The sequence below is a fragment of the Cannabis sativa genome, chromosome 8 (genome assembly GCF_029168945.1).
Source record: "Cannabis sativa cultivar Pink pepper isolate KNU-18-1 chromosome 8, ASM2916894v1, whole genome shotgun sequence".
Classification (NCBI taxonomy): domain Eukaryota; kingdom Viridiplantae; phylum Streptophyta; class Magnoliopsida; order Rosales; family Cannabaceae; genus Cannabis; species Cannabis sativa.
Genome location: NC_083608.1, coordinates 38,053,742 through 38,069,988, shown reverse-complemented (window position 1 = coordinate 38,069,988; position 16,247 = coordinate 38,053,742). Strand labels below are relative to the sequence as shown.

Sequence of the window (16,247 nt, the reverse complement as noted above, 5' to 3'; positions counted from 1 at the left end):
AAAGGAGTAATGATAGATTAGTGATCTCGAGAAGGGTTTAGCTAGAAAATAGATATCTCGTGTCTTTTCCTATCTGCGAGTGAAGTCGACCCGGAGAAAGGTGCGGGAGGACTGCTGTAAAGCTGAGGAGATGATGAAGACCTCCTCTGCTGTGAAGCCGAGGAGATGACGAAGACTTCTTCCACTGTAAAGATGAGAATATGATGAAGGTCTCCTCCGCTACAAAGCCGAGGGAATGTTGAAGGCCTCCTATGCATAAAGTTAAGGAGTTGACGAAGGTCTCCTCTGTTATCGAATTGAGGAGAAGAAGAAGACCACCTTCGCAGAAACACAGCTGAGGGAATGTTAAAGAACTTCAAGGCTAGAAACTAAGATAAGACAAAGACTACAACTATATTTACATAAACATACAGTGTGACAAGAGAGTCAATGCTAAGACAACAACCAAAGATCATATTAATTGTTGACATTCCAATGTTGACACATTTCAGAAGTATCTCAAATCAAAGGAAATCACATAAGGAGTCATCTAAATTTTAAGTTGAAAAGGAAAAGATAATGATAAGAAAAGAAGATCATCTTTTCCTCTTCTCCTTTTATACTTAAATTTCGAATTCCACTATTCAACATGGATGGGAATTCGAAATTATACTCTCAGTGGGAATGCTTGAAGAACAGAAAAAATTGTCCAAGATTGTTAAAATTGACGCCCACCTGGTAGTTACAAGAGAAACAGGCTTAGTTCACGTCATTAAGTCAACCTTACACAAGTGTAAAGTTGACTTGGGAGTAAATATTTACACCAAAAAGTAGCTCTGATGATGTGGACATCAATGTTTGACATGTATCAAGAAATATGACATCCCAGAGTTGAATAGTCCCAAGTCATAGCAAGTCAACCTGGGAGAGGTCCCTAGCCTTGCGCCCATGTTGACTTCGGGAACTTCGAAACGGAAGTTCAAACTTCGATAACTCGTTTCCAACTCACTATATTTCAGTAGTTTGTGCCATGAAGACATGGAGCATCAAATCCATGCCCCAGAAGATGAAATTACATGAACTTGGACCCTAGGAGTCAAACTGGGCACCTAAGGTTTCGCCCAGCGCCCAACTTGACATTCCTAATTAGGGTTTCAGTTTTTGGGACCATCTTAGTGCAAATGGGTCAAACTTTATATTGGGACATGAACTAGACACACTACATACATATTTGAGGTATCGAAATCAGATTCGGAAGAAGTTCATTTTTGAGCATTTAGAGCCCCCGGTGCCTGGGAACCCAGCGCCCAAGTTGACAATTTGTTAATCTGGGCGACTTCCAAAGTATTAGATCGACGATTCAAATTTTACATCATCTTCGTCTTCATCAAAAACGGAGAAATAAGTACTTTCAGGGAAGAAACAACACTTCTTGGGTGCCAGAAGTAAGACCCAGTGCTCAGGTTGACACTCGGGGTTGGCCCAGCAGCCAAGTTGACATTTTGTGAACTTGGTCTGATTCCGATGATGTTTTCTCAGAACGCTTCTGGGCATATTCTTTGTTTTCAGCAAAAATTAAGATTCAACTATTTCTGGGGACTAAATAAAACTTCCTAATGGCTAAAGTTGGTACTCAGCGCCCAGGTTAACATATTGTCAACATGGGCCAGTTCTAATCAGATTCTCGAAAAAAGTATTTCAGACATTTTTTCTTCATTAGAAATAATGAAGATTCAAGCAAACTCGAGTAGAAAACCACAAACTGAGGGCCTCAAAGCTAAGTCCAACACCCAGGTTGACCTGGTGTTGGGCCTAGCACCCAGGTTAACCTGGTGTTGGGCCCAGCGCCCATGTTGACAATCAACCTGGTACGTTGGTTTCGATCACTTAAATGATAAATTTGATCCAAGAATTCTCTTTCGAATGGTCAAAATAAGGCAAGAGACCTCGTCCTCAAGTTCAAGAGCCTTGGAAGTATCAAAATGACATCTCGGAAGCTCCAAAATGAGTACCCAACACCCAAGTTGACAAATGGCCTGGTGCGTTGGATTCTGCTTATTTGATTCTTATTCAGTTTCGACCGTCCTTCTAGTTTTTCACAATAACTAAGATTCATGAAGTCAAATTCACAACTTCGCATTTCTCATTTCCAACATGGGAAAACCACTAAAAAATGAAGAGTTTCAAGTCTCATTTCTGCAGAACAGCAACATCTCTGAGAATTGTTAACAAATTTTCCAAAACACAGACATAAAAAAATATATCCCACGACATTTTCCCACTCGCCCAATGTCCAGGTTGACGTCATATGTCAACCTGGGCACTAGGCCATGAACATCCTTCAGTAAAATAGCCATAACTCACTCAATATTAATCCGATTGATATGAATCAGCTTGAATTTCAAAGCTATTTCAACGCTCTATCAAATTATGTCTCACACTTCAATCATAATTCTGAAATTTTGACCTCAAATTTTACCCACAAGAAAGTTACGAAAATAAGCTCTAGCTTACCCAGAGCGAGTTCTGCTGCCTCAACCCGAGCTCGAAAAATTAACTATCAACCTCAGAAGTTAATTTTGACCGTTAAATAATCATCTACGGTCAAAATTAGTCAATTTATATATATATTTTTTAATTATTTTTTCCTATTTTCAAGGACCCCTTCACCTATATGGAGAGCTCCTCTAGCTTATTTTTCATGTTTAGAAAACTACTCACAAGGTCAAGACATCTCTCTCTAAAAATAAGAGATTAAACACTTAGCCTCTTTCTGTAATTACCTTCTCGTGAGAAATAAAAACTTGAAGTAAATATAGCTCAATTACTATCACGACATGGAGAGTGAACTACTATAAATTGTGCATGTCTCTCTAAATTTTTTACTAAAATTTATTATTTATTTTGCCAATGTAGCGAGCTGGTGTTCACCACTTTTCAACTTCAATATATTCTTTTGAAAAAATAGAAAAAAACGTATGATATTTCTAAAAGAATAAAAGTATTATAAAATTAAAAGTACTACGATTAAACTAAAATTATAATTAACAATAAATTTAAAATATCATAATATTTTTTATAATTATTATTTAATTAAATATTTTTAATTAAAAATAAATAACATAAAAATCTGCATATATAGCCTTCGGATTGTTTAAAAATACAACTAAGAACACTATATTAATTGTACTTAATATTAATTTGTATATATATAGGGACACGATTTTGTCCCGTAATGTACTTTCACGGAATGTATTCCGTGAGACCTATCTAATATAGCACAGAATACATTCTGTGAAAGTACATCACGGGACAAAATCGTGTTCCTATATATATAGCCTTTGGATACCAAAAATATATTTTTGACATATCCAATGGCTCAAATATATTTAAAGTGTTAAATCTCTCGTAATATGATTAAGGTTAGAACATTGTTATTGGGTACTAATAGTTCCGTCACTTTCTAAACATATTACTTACGTTTTGCGATTGACTAGCTATACTCCTAAAAAATTATTACATTAAAATATATAAGACCCGATTCTTAATTAAAGCAATAATAATATTAACATGTAATCAAGTTAGTGCCTTTTAGCATTTGTCACCAGTTTTACATAATTTGACATAAAAAAAACCCCTTATCATAATAGAGAAATCTCTCCTCCCAAGTTTGTGACAATAGAGAAATTCTGGAACATTATTAATTCGTAAGTTGACTTGTATACAAAACCAAACCAAACCAAACCAACGTGTCGCTTTCCTTATTCAGTATCTCGTACTCCACACTACATTTCAATTTTAGCCCATTACCTACAAATCATCTGCTTAGAAGTCTCGTACAATACAGTCTGTTTCTTCTTCATCTCTCTCTGTCACACTCAAAGCTAGTAACAAGGGAAGGACCAAGTTTAAGAATCAAGCAGAAACCCAGAAAGAATGTGCAGCCAAGACGGTGATTGCAGACCTTTGGGCTTTCTATTGGGTCTTCCCTTTGCTTTTCTCTCTCTCATCTTGTCCATCGTCGGAATCATCATCTGGATCGTCGGGTATAATTCTTTCTACCCTAAAAGCTATCTTCTTTTTGATTTATTCCAAATTGAAGAAAGATGTTTTTTTTGTTCTTTCTGTTTTTGGTGCTAAAGAATTTGGGCATCTGGGTGTCTTAGATTGATAGGTTGTTCTGTTGAATTTGATGGGTTTTTTCTAAATCTGATTGGAGTTTATGAAAATTTATGGAATGGAAATTTCTGGGCAGGTTGGTGTTATCGTGCATATGCCCCTGTTGTTTCTGTGTGACTGTAATAGTGGAGTTGGCCTTGGAGCTTGTGAAGGCCCCAATTCATGTCATGGAGTGGTTCACTTCTCAAATCCCTTGTTAATATTCATAATCTTAATCTGTTTCTCTTATATACACTTAATTCATTTTTTTTTCTTTTCATTAACTATGCTTGTCATCTTTATGTAACCTTACCTAGAAAAAGTACCATTTGGGTGTATGTGATTCTTCCTTATAAGTTATACCTTAACAAGTTTGGTGATATCATTTATATGAGTTCACTGTAAATTTGTATGCTTCCCGGGTTCTGTTAACGTGTTATTATTCATACTAATACACATTAGTTCATATGATTTTTTGTTGCAACTTGCAAAGACATTGAATTTCAAAGCATGAACTTGACAGTGACACAGTTATGATTGAGATGGTGAGGAATTTTGGCTTTAGAAATTAGTGGTCTTTAGATTTCTCCAAGTGGATGCTTAATTGTCGAAAAGGCCAAAAGAATAAAGATGAAGAGAATACTACTTTGGATGAGTGCTTGGTGACATTGAAAACCTTTTGTTTTTCCATGGAAAAGTAGGATTTAGGAAAAGAAAATAAATTCTTATAACAATGGTAATATTAGTACGTATATTTATACTTTTCACACTTTCTTATGTCTATATTTTCATTTTTGTATGCTTTTTCACCTTTGAACCCCTTTAGGCGCTATTAGTTTTTTCACGCGTACTCAAGTTTTGGGGCTGTGCTGACCCGTCTGTGGGGATCAAAATACCAAGTTTCACCCATGTTGATTTTACTTATCGTTTTTCAAGTTTCACCCATGTTGATTTTAGAGAGGAAAAGTCCAGAGTGAGATGATGGTTACATAGATAAACAACGGATAATATTGACATCTTTGTGGAGGTTTGTATGATGTTTGAAATGAAGAAGAATACTTGTACAAAGAGTCAGAGACTAGTGGGGTTTTAGTTTGTTTTACCTTTTTCCTTGTTTTCCTTTCTTATTTCCTGATTGTCAAAGAGTCAAAAGAGGCTAGTTTCTTTTGATTTTTGGTTTTTTCTGGTTTGGTTTTTCTGAGACTTGACTCTGTTGGATTTTTCAGAACCTGGGAGTTCTCTTCTCGGTAGGCTTTCTGCCTTAATTTCCTTAATGAAAATTTTGTTTCAGTCAAAAGAAAGAAAAAAAAAAGAAAGGAAGTTTTGACTGTAATTTTCTCCCATTATCCTATCCCTCTTTCAAACATAATAACCTAAAAGCTGCGACAGTTAATATTTTAGTTTATGAGCTTAGTGAAGGTAGAAAATAGATAAGCGAAGAAGACCGCTTATGGGTTTGGTTACAAAGTTTTGGTTGATACTACTACAAAAATAAAAGTTATTTTGCAAAACAAAATACATTCTGGGATGAAATGTAAGTCGAGATCAAAATATTAATTAAGAAAAAAACTGATTAAAAAATATTTTGGAACGATTTTTTTCTGTTTTTAAAATTTTAATTTTTAATTAAAGTGAAAACTGTTTTATATAATTTTTTTTTTAAAATATTTTCATTTCTGATTAGAAAAACAAAAACTGGTTGCAAAAGTGTTACTAAAAGTATCTTATAAAAGCCCTTTGAAAAATATTGTATTTGTTAGCTTGAAACGTACAATGCAGCTATATTTAAAGACAACATGTTTAGCTTGGGATATAGAGGACGTAGTATAGCTCTATGTAATTATGCCATTAGGAAATAAAGGGAGTGGAGACTACTTTCCCATTTCATAAGCTCCTTGGTAAAAACATCTTAGATAAATAAAGGAAAAGCTAAATCCATCATAGACTTATTAAATACAAATCTAAATTATCTGGCAGACCAAAACATTACAAAACGTGAACAAGGTTGTTCCATACAGGAAATTATTTACTGAAGTCAAAATAACTGGAACTATATATAGCATCCACAAAGCAAACACTCCCCTTAGTTAACAAGACTCGAATTTATTCAAATAAAAACAAAAGATAACTTGCCAAACTTAACTAGAACTAAATATAGCATCATTCATATCTGTTTTTAACTTCAATGGACCACTAATCAAGATAGCTATGAAGACTTGGATCTTTGGTCTCTTTTTTGATGTGGGCTGACGTCTTCCCCAATGACGAGCTCCTTAGTGGTCTGTGCAATCTCCACTATGGTTTCACCAATGGCTCCCAACATACTTGTTCCCTTTGTTCCTCTCTCATTGCCAAGTTCTTCAACTCCATGGGAACCTACTTCCTTGGTCATGTCCTGACCAGATTCTCTGTTCTTTCTCACGTCTGAAGTTTCGATTTCATGATACTCTCTCGAATCCTCTTTCTTCTTGCCTTCACCCTGAAACGTTTCCTTTTAAACAAAGACACACATAATTAACACAAATATACACCACAGAGATTATAGATTAATGTATATATAAATCAACTCTGTATACCTGTCCTTCAGTAGACATTTGTTTAGTATCCAAGCCTCTCTGAGCCTCTTCTTTCTTCCTAGCAGTGTAACCCTTAGCAGTCTCACCAGCCGAGAGAGCCATATCTTAAGCAGCAGTTAATGGCACGGCAGCTATCTCCGCAGCCTTATGGCCAGCATACTCTGCTGCGCCCTTAACAACTCTGGCAGCAGCCTTCGTACCATCTACAGCCTTCTCTGTGGAGTAATGCGCAGCAGTCCAGCCCGCCGCAGCCGCTTTGTCCTTCACGCTAACTGCTGTCTTGCCCGCATACTGAGCAGCGTCCTTACTAGTGTCCACAGTAACATCTTTCGCCTCTACTGCTTTCTGCAAGGTGTAATCTTTGGCTTTGCCACCGGTAGACACAGCAGCCTCTTTGGCCTCTGCCGCTTTCTGTACGGTATAGTCCTTAGCTCCAACGATGGTGTCTTTGGCTGCAGCACCGCCTTGCTGTGCCTTGTTTATGGCAGTTTCTTTGGCAGCCTGTCCCCTGTCCACAAGGTAATGTGCATGTTCAAGGCAAGTGTCCTTAGCTTGAGCACCCTTTTGGCCAATCTCTTCTCTCGCAACTTGTAAAGCCTTTTTGTACTTGTCTTCAGCTGCCCTTATTGCGTCATTTGATTTTTGCTGAGCTTCTGCTCTAAGCTTTGAAATCTCTCCGAACGAGTACTGCTCTTTGTTACCCTCATCCGTACTCTCTCCCCTGTTCTCTTCTTTCCCCATTACATTGCTCTTCTCTCGATTCTTATCTCCAGCATTGGAACTTTTATCCGAAGAACCCTTCTCTTTTCCTCTAGCTTCCACTTCAAACTTCCCCACAGTTTGAGGCTCTGACTTCTCCATACGCCGCTTAGCTTCGGCCTCTTTGTCAGCCACCGTATTTGCATGCCTCTGCTTATCCATATCAGAAAGTGAAACGAAGTCATCCTGATGATGACGATCATGGCTGATATCCTCCGTGGCTTTACCTTTCTCAGCTGCTAAACTCTCGAAATGGCTAGCCATCTTCGGTACTCTGACTTTCTCTACGCGGATAACTGTCTCGTCTTTGGTGTTGTCTTTCCGACTAAGTTGATCAGAAGCCATATTTCGATTATTAATCTTCTCTTTTTGAAACTAATTGTTGAACGTGTAGTATGGTATTGTTTTGCTGTAAAACTAGTGAGGTGTGATAGTTTTGGGTGTGGTGTTTTTAAAAAGCAGAGTAGTGAAATGAATGAATGAATGAATGAGAAGGGAGTAATGGATATGTACTTAGTTGTATGCATGGGCCATGGGGGTGACATGTGGAGCTGTAAATGGTGGGGTGTCTGAAACGTAGAGGCTGAGTCAGCACACTCGCTTGCCATGAGTGGCACACGTGTGTAACTTGGTTTTCGAATTTTGATCAACATGGGAAAAGAGACGATCACTTCTGTTATCAAGACACGTACCAAATAGTTTGATCTGCCACCTGTGATACATCCCCAGCATGACACTTGGGCATATACATATACTCGAAGTGTCATATAATGTGCTTTTTTAGTGAAAAGAAAACGTTAATCATTAAGAGAGAAAAATTGTTACATGCATGTTTCATTCTCATACATGTTTACCAAATCCTTTTAAGCATACCCACTATACCACATAATATATTTAGTTTCTGGAATGTGCGGTGCAAATTATGCAATATTATGTTATTTAAATGTAGTAATTTTATTATCTTTTTAATAGTTGTCACTAAACAACATATTTTATTAACATGCAGTTTTGATGCACTTAAAATAATATTGATCAAATTGAGTTTCAAATAGTGTTTTGATATGTAGAAGTGTTAATTACTTTTTATTAGTTAATTTTGATGTTTCAAATTACATGTTAAGAATATTTTTCCTTAAAAGAAATATGGGAATATTACAATTAGTTTATAGAATCAAATCAACTAACAATTAATATTTACTAGATTAACAAATAACACATGACAATTAAAGATAAAATAAAGATAAATAGAATATTAAACCAATAAAGAATTAAAACAGTGAAACAGTAAAATCAATACCAATATATATACTAATTTAAGTCCTATAAAATGATGCGATCTATAGTTCTATTCCAGTTCTGGAATACCACTAAAATCTTCTTTATTAATTGAGCAAGAACATGGTACAATGCAGTCAAGATCGACTCTATGTTGAATTCTCTTAAAATGTTTACTCTCACACGCTTACCCCATAATCTTCTTCATTTACAAAAGATTCTTCATACAAATCCCAAACTCAATCTCTCTCTTTTCTCCATACCTCTCTCTACCTCTCAATCCTTCCCTCTCGAGATCACCTCTCAAATCTCGGCCGTAAATCACGTTGTTCCTTGAAATGCTAAGTGTTGGTGGTATTTACAGGTTCATGATATAGATCCTAAAAGTGGTGGCTACGAAAACTAAGTTCTTAAGTTTGTTACGACTTAACAAAATCCTCGTAACAGAATCTCCACGTCAACCTAAGATGAAGTGCATCCAGATGAGACGTACGCTTCCTAGAAGCTAGACAGACCAAAGCGTACATTGGAGGGAATTCCCGAGTAAGAGAGGCAACAGTTGAAGTCAACTATCCGGGGCTCCCTTTCAGTAGGGAACAACTGACCATCCAGAACTCCTTTCCGGGGGGAGGCTAGCTTCCCTAAAGACTTCATCCAGTGGACACGATAGACATTCGGGAATGCCCTTTCAAAAGATATCTAACTTTCCATAACTAGAATAACTTTTAGAGATCTTTTAATTTGGAGAAACTATAACACAAATTCTACATAATTTCTTCAAATTAAAATATTGACAGTGATGAAGAAATAATGCAGCCATCATGGTTGGTATTCCAGATATCTCAGTATACTAACTTCTAAGGTTGATCAAGTTCAAGAAATGCTTGAACTTGTTTACTATTAAGACCTTAGTCCCAACGTCAATATGATTATCTTCTATTCTGACCTTCTGTAAGTTAACCAGTCCTTCTTTGATCTTCTCTCTAATCTAGTAGAGTCTTATGTCTATATGTTTGTTCTTTTCATTATAAACCGAGTTCTTGTAAAGATGGATCGATGATTGGCTATCAGAGTACATAGTCACTCTTTCTCTCAATTGTTTCAATTTGAACTAAATTCCCTCAAGCCATAAGGCTTCCTTGAATGCTTCCATTGTAGCCATAAATTCTTCTTCCGTGGTGGAAAAGGCAATCACAGACTGTAATTAGGCTTTCCATCATATACAGTTCTGGTTTTTCATAAAAATGTAGGAAGTGGTTGATTTTCTCGTATCTCTATTTGAGGCATAGTCAGCATCCATGAATCCTTTCAACTCCAGTTCTCCTTTTGCTTTCTCATAGGCCAGACCATAATCCCAAGTGTCCTTTAAGTACCTTAATAACCATATGAGGGCCTTTAAATGTTCAATGCCCGGATTGGACATGAACGAATGCTTAGAGCATGGGCTATGTCCTGCCTGATACTCACCATCACATACATTAAGCATCCTAAAATTACCATATAGTACATTTTTCATTTCCTCTTTCTCTTTCGCACTGTTTGGACATTGTTCCTTCAACAAAAAAAAAGTTGTTCACCTATCAGAACGGATGTACTCTTTGCATCTTCCACGTTGAACTTCTGAATAAATTTCTTAATGTACCCAGACTGCTTTAACTTGACTTTCCCTTCCATATGTTTCTTGAAACTTCAATACTAAGTATCTTTAGAACTGGTCCAAAATCCTTCATCTCAAACACTCTCTTGATCTTGGCTTTGATACTTTTGATCACTGATTGGTCTTTGCTCATTATGAGCATGTCATCCACATAAGCCAATAAGAACACAACTGTATATTTCTATAGATTCTTGAAATATAAATAGTGATCATATGTTGATCGTTTGAACCTGAGTTGTTGCATATAAGTATCAAATCTTTTGTTCCATTATTTGGGATCTGTTTCAAACCATATAAGGACCTGTTGAGCTTGCAAACTAACTCCTTTCTATTACACCCGGAACCCAGGTGGTTGCTTCATGATCTCTTCATCCAAGAATCCATTCAGAATAGCAGTCTTAACATCAAGTTGTTGAACTTTAAACTCCATTTAAGCTACCAAGAACAACATCAATCTTATTGTCTTGTATTTTACCACAAGTGAGAAGATTCCAGTGTAGTCTTTTCCTTCCACCTGAATAATACCCTTAGCTACTAACCTGGTTTTGAACCACTCTAGTTCATTTTCATTGATTCTCTCTTACCTTGAGATCCATTTGCACTCCACAATCTTTTAATTCTCCAGCTTTGGTACAACAACCCAAGTCTTGTTCTTCTAGAGTGAATCCATCTCTTCATCCATGGCTTAGAGCCATTTTGACTTGTTTTCTCCTAAAATTTCCTCTTCGTAGCTTTCGGGCTCTTCAATTTCAATTTGTTGTACTACCGCCAGTGCAAATGTATTGGGTCCGCGTCAGGAAACCTTTCCGGAGGGTAAATCTCTCTCTTGGTTCTATTACGCGCCAAATGATAACCTTCCAGACAAGCCTATCTGAATCCTTCCAGAACATCTATTTGGTCTTTGATATCTTCCGTCTCAGCATTAGCTTCCATCTGCGCACTTTGATCCAGCTCCATAATCGCTTCCGGCTGTAAACTCTCTTCCAGATTATTTGTTTCATATTCCATTTCCATGCGTGCATGTTTCCTACTTTCCCTGCATCACACGGAGTCACACTACCTTTCCCAGACGTCAAGTGAGGATATTCCAACTCATTGAAAACAATATTTCTAGCAATCACAATCTTTGGTCTACCCTTCTTGGAAATGTAAATTCTATACCCCTTGATACCTAAGGCATAACCTAGGAAGGTTCCCTTAACTAATCTAGGTTCCAGCTTATCAATAGATTGGTGTACATAAACTGTACACCCAAAGGTTATTAAGTGTAATAAGTTTGGAGTTCTATTATACCACTATTGATAAGGGGTTTTAAGCCTATAACACAGTTTGCACTTCTATTTATAAGGTAGGTTGCAGTAGCTAGAGCTTCCTCCCAAAATGGTTTCTCTAATCTAAAATTGAATAATAAACATCTAACTATATTCAACAGGGTTCAGTTCATCCTTTCAGCAATACCATTTTGTTCCGGGTCTTAACTACGGTTCTGTGTCTAGTGATCCCATACTCTTGACACAACATGTCAAATTTAGATTTAATAAATTCTAACCCATTGTCCGTCCTAAGATTCTTAACTTTTAGATCGTTTTGGTTTTCCACCTGAGTTTTTCAAATTTGAAACTGTTCCAGACACTCCTTCTTAGTTGCTAGCAAATAGGCTTAAACATACTCACTATAATTATCAACTATAGAAATAAAATATTACTAAATGACAATCTTGACGAAACTATTTATATGGAACAGCCAGAAGGGTATGTGCAACAAGGAGAAGATCAGAAAGGTATATATGCAAAATGATTAAATCAATTTATAGATTGAAGCAAACCTAGAAATATTAGAATATCACCTTTAATAAGACTATTAAAGTGTATGGCTTCGAATAGAATGAAGACGAACCTTGTGTATAAAAAAAAATTAAATGTAATGTAGTGGTATTCCTAGTTCTTTATATGGGTGTCATTCTACTTATTAGAAACAATGTAGAAAGGCTATCAGACGTAAAGAAGTGGTTAGCTGAACAATTCCAAACGAAGGATTTGGGAGAGGCAATCTATGTTCTCGGTATTAAAATCTATAGAGATAGAAAGCGGAGAACATTAGAACTTTTTCAAGCAACTTATATGGATAAGGTGCTAGAAAGATTCTCAATAGAGAATTCTAAGAAAGGACAATTGGTATTTCTTAAAAAATCAGTGAAGTATCATATGACCCTTTTTTTCTTATAAAATTTGAAGCTCTCACAAATAGCTCATTACTCTTAGGTTTTAGATACATAAATTATGTGGAAAAATTAAGACTAATGGAGCAGAATCAAGATGATCAAAACCTTAAACAATCAAACAATTAGCAATAATAAGATTAACAATTAGATAAAAACAAGGGCAAGCAGAGTATTTAAACTAGAAACGGTAAATAAAGAAAATAAACAAATCACCACCAAAATATATACTAGTTCAAGTCCGAAAGATTGATGTGATCTATGACTCTACTCCAGTTCTGGATCACTACCGTAATTCTTCTTTACTGATTGAGCAAGAATAGGTACAATACAATTGAGACGAGATTATCTGTTGAGTTCTCACAAAATGTTTCAACTCTCACACTTTATACCCAAGAATCTTATTCATCTATAGAAAATTCTTTTTACAAAACTCAAACCCAATCTCTCTCTCTCTCTTTTCTCTACACCTATCTCTCTACCTCTCAATCTTTTCTCTCTCAAACTCTCAATCTCCTCTGAACAGAGTTCTCAAACTCGTATCTCAATCGTGTCTTCAAATGTTGAGTCAAGGAGGTATTTATAGGTTGAAGAAATGAGGTTGTTAAGTTAATTAAAAATAAATAACTTAACCAACTCCTCATTTAGCAAAGTCTCTACGTCAGCATAAGCACCAAGGCCTCTGGGAACATAAATGAGCTTCCAGGCTTGAGGACCACAGATCCTTGCTGAAGATGCTTTCGGTAAGATATAAGACTACGGAGTTGACTATTCGAAACTACCATTCAAGGAGGGATAACTAGCTAACTGGAACTCTTTTTCAGGGAAGGGCTAGCTATCCTGAAGACTGGACCCGTAGTGGACATGATATATACTCATCCGAAAACTCCCTTCGAGACTCAACTATTATTCCACACAACTCCTTTTGAGATCAAAACTAGTGAGTGAATAGCTTCCCAAAAATGACGATTGCGGAGACCTTTTCATTTGGAGGAACTACACCATAAATTACACCTAGTTACTTCAAATTATAAGAATATCGATGATGAAGAAAGAATGCAGCCATCATTGGTTGGTGTTCCATAAATCTCAGTATATTAACTTCTGAGATTGATCAAGTTCAAGCAATGCTTGAACTTGTTTAAGGTTAAGACCTTAGTCCCAACATCAGCAGGATTATCTTCAGTACCGACCTTCTCTAAATCAACCAACCCTTCTTCTATCTTTTCTCTAATTCAGTAGAGCCTTATATCTATATGTTTGCTCTTCTTACGATAAACTGGATTCTTACAAAGATTGATAGATGGCTGGCTATCTGAATACACAACCACTCCTCCTTTGATTTGTTTTAACTCATAAATTATTCCCTAAAGCCACAAAACTTCTTTAAAGCTTCCGTAGTCGCCATAAATTCCACTTCCGTGGTGGAAAGTGCAACCACGAACTGTAACTGAGCCTTCAAGCATATACAATTTTGGTTTTTCAAGAAAACAAAAAAAGTGGTTGATTTTCTGGTATCTCTATTCGAGGCATAGTCCACGTCTACGAACCCTTTCAACTCTAATTATTCTTTTCCTTTCTCATAGGTCAGATCATAATCCCATGTGCCCTTCAAATATATCAGTAACCATTTAAGGGCTTTCCAATGTTCCATGCCCAGATTGGACATTAACATGCTTAGGATTCTTAAAGCGTGAGCAATGTCTGGTCTTGTGCTCACCATCACATACATTAAGCATCCGAGAACCACAACATAGGGTGCATCCTTCATCTCTTCTTTCTCTTTCGTATTGTTAGGGCATTGTTCCTTTGATAGAATAAACTGACCCCTAAAGGAACGGATGTACTCTTTGCATCTTCCATGTTAAACTTCTAAATAATATTCTTGATGTACTCAGACTGCTTCAAACTAATAGTCCTTTCCTCTCAGTTTTGAGAGACTTTGGTACCATGTATCTTTTGAACTGGCCCAAACTCTTTCATCTTAAATTCTCTTTTGAGCTTGGCTTTAATACTTTTGATTATTGATTTGTCTTTTCTCATGATGAGCATATCGTCCACATAGTGCAATAAGAACACGTATTGAGATTGCTCCAGATTCTTAAAGTAAAGGCAATGATTGTATGATGATCGTTTGAACCCAATTTGATGTATATACGTATCAAATCTTTTAATCTATTGTCTTAGGACTATTTCAAACCATACAAAGATCTATTAAGCTTGTAAACTAATTCAACTCTTTTCCCTTCCACCTGAAATCTAGGTGGTTGCTTCATATAGATCTCTTCATCTAAGAACCCATTTAAAAAAGCAGTCTTAACATTAAGCTGTTCAACTTCAAACTCCAGATATGTTGCCAAGGATAACATCAACCTTATCGTCTTCTACTTTACCACAGGTGAGAAGATTTCAGTGTAGTCTATACATTCCACCTTAGTAAAACCCTTAGCCACTAACCTGGCTTTGAACCTCACTGGTTCATTCTCATTGATTCCCTCTTTCACCTTGAGGATCCATTTGCACTCCACAATCTTCTTGTTCTCTGGCTTTGGCACAAAAACCCAAGTCTTGTTTTTTCGTAGAGAATCCATCTCCTCATCCATGGCCTGGAGCCATTTAGACTTGTTTCCGCCTAAAATTGCCTCTTCATAGCTTCCGGGCTCTTCAATTTTAGTTTGTTGAACTGGCGCCAGTGCAAATGCTATTATGTCTACTTCTGCGAACCTTGCTGGAGGTTGAATCCCTCTCTGAATTCTATCACGAGCCAACTGATAACCTTCCAGACCTATCTGTCCGAACCCTTCTGGCACCTTTGTTAGGTCTTTGTTATCTTATTCTTCTGGCTCCATAAAACCTTCCGGATGTGCATTGTCTTTCGGTTCTACACTATCTTCTGCCTGTGAACCTTCTTCCAGGAGCTTCGTTCCGTACTCCACTTCCACACTTCTAGTGTCTTTGATTCTAGTTTTTCTTGTAATACACAGAGACACACTACCCTTCCCGGAGGTCGAGTGATAAAATTCTAACTCAATGAAAACAAGATTTCTAGCAATCACAATCTTTGCTTTGCCGTTCCATGAAATGTAGATTTTATATCCCTTTGTTCTTAAGGCATAACCTAGAAAAGTTCCCTTCACGAGCCTAGGTTCCAGCTTGTCAATGGATTGGTGAGCATATGCAATACACCTAAATGTTCTTAAATGCGTTAGGTTGGGGGTTCTATTGTACTACATCTCATAAGGTGTCTTAAGGTCTATAACTCTATTTGGGCTCCTATTATCAAGGTAGCTTGCGATTGCTAAGGCTTCCCCCCAAAATGGTTTTCCTAACCCATAACTGAATAGTAAGCATCTAACTTTGTTCAAAAAGGTTCGGTTCATCCTTTTAGCAACAACATTTTGCTCCGGGGTCTTCACTATAGTTCTATGCCTAGTGATGCCAAATTCTTGACACATCTTGTCGAATTCGGAGTTAACAAACTCCAACCCGTAATTAGTCCTAAGGTTCTTAATTTTAAGATCAGTTTAGTTTTCCACCTGAGTTTTCCAAACTCTAAAATGTTCTAGAAACTCATCCTTAGTGGTTAACATGTAGGTCAAAACACACCGACTATAATCATCAACTA

The 16,247-nt window shown here is 36.7% G+C and overlaps 2 protein-coding genes across 2 annotated transcripts; one reads left to right on the top strand and one right to left on the bottom strand.

The window, feature by feature from the left end:
• The first annotated feature begins 3,656 nt into the window (after positions 1-3,656).
• On the top strand, positions 3,657-4,553 carry LOC115701083 (signaling peptide TAXIMIN 1). The gene is made up of 2 exons (XM_030628783.2): positions 3,657-4,025; positions 4,235-4,553. Exons 1-2 carry the CDS (start codon positions 3,916-3,918, stop codon positions 4,356-4,358), a joined length of 234 nt encoding a protein of 77 aa, XP_030484643.1. The 5' UTR covers positions 3,657-3,915; the 3' UTR covers positions 4,359-4,553.
• A 1,500-nt stretch (positions 4,554-6,053) lies between these two features.
• Positions 6,054-7,933, bottom strand: LOC115701055 (seed biotin-containing protein SBP65). The gene is given in 2 exon segments (XM_030628746.2): positions 6,054-6,628; positions 6,714-7,933. Coding segments are annotated over 2 exon segments (1,389 nt in total). The 5' UTR covers positions 7,818-7,933; the 3' UTR covers positions 6,054-6,343.
• Positions 7,934-16,247: the final 8,314 nt, after the last annotated feature.

Excerpts from the sequence above, each read along its gene's own strand:
- LOC115701083 (XM_030628783.2), top strand. The coding sequence starts at position 3,916 with ATGTGCAGCCAAGACGGTGATTGCAGACCTTTGGGCTTTCTATTGGGT. Across the intron at positions 4,026-4,234 it reads ATCATCATCTGGATCGTCGG|GTTGGTGTTATCGTGCATAT; the intron begins GTATAATTCTTT and ends ATTTCTGGGCAG.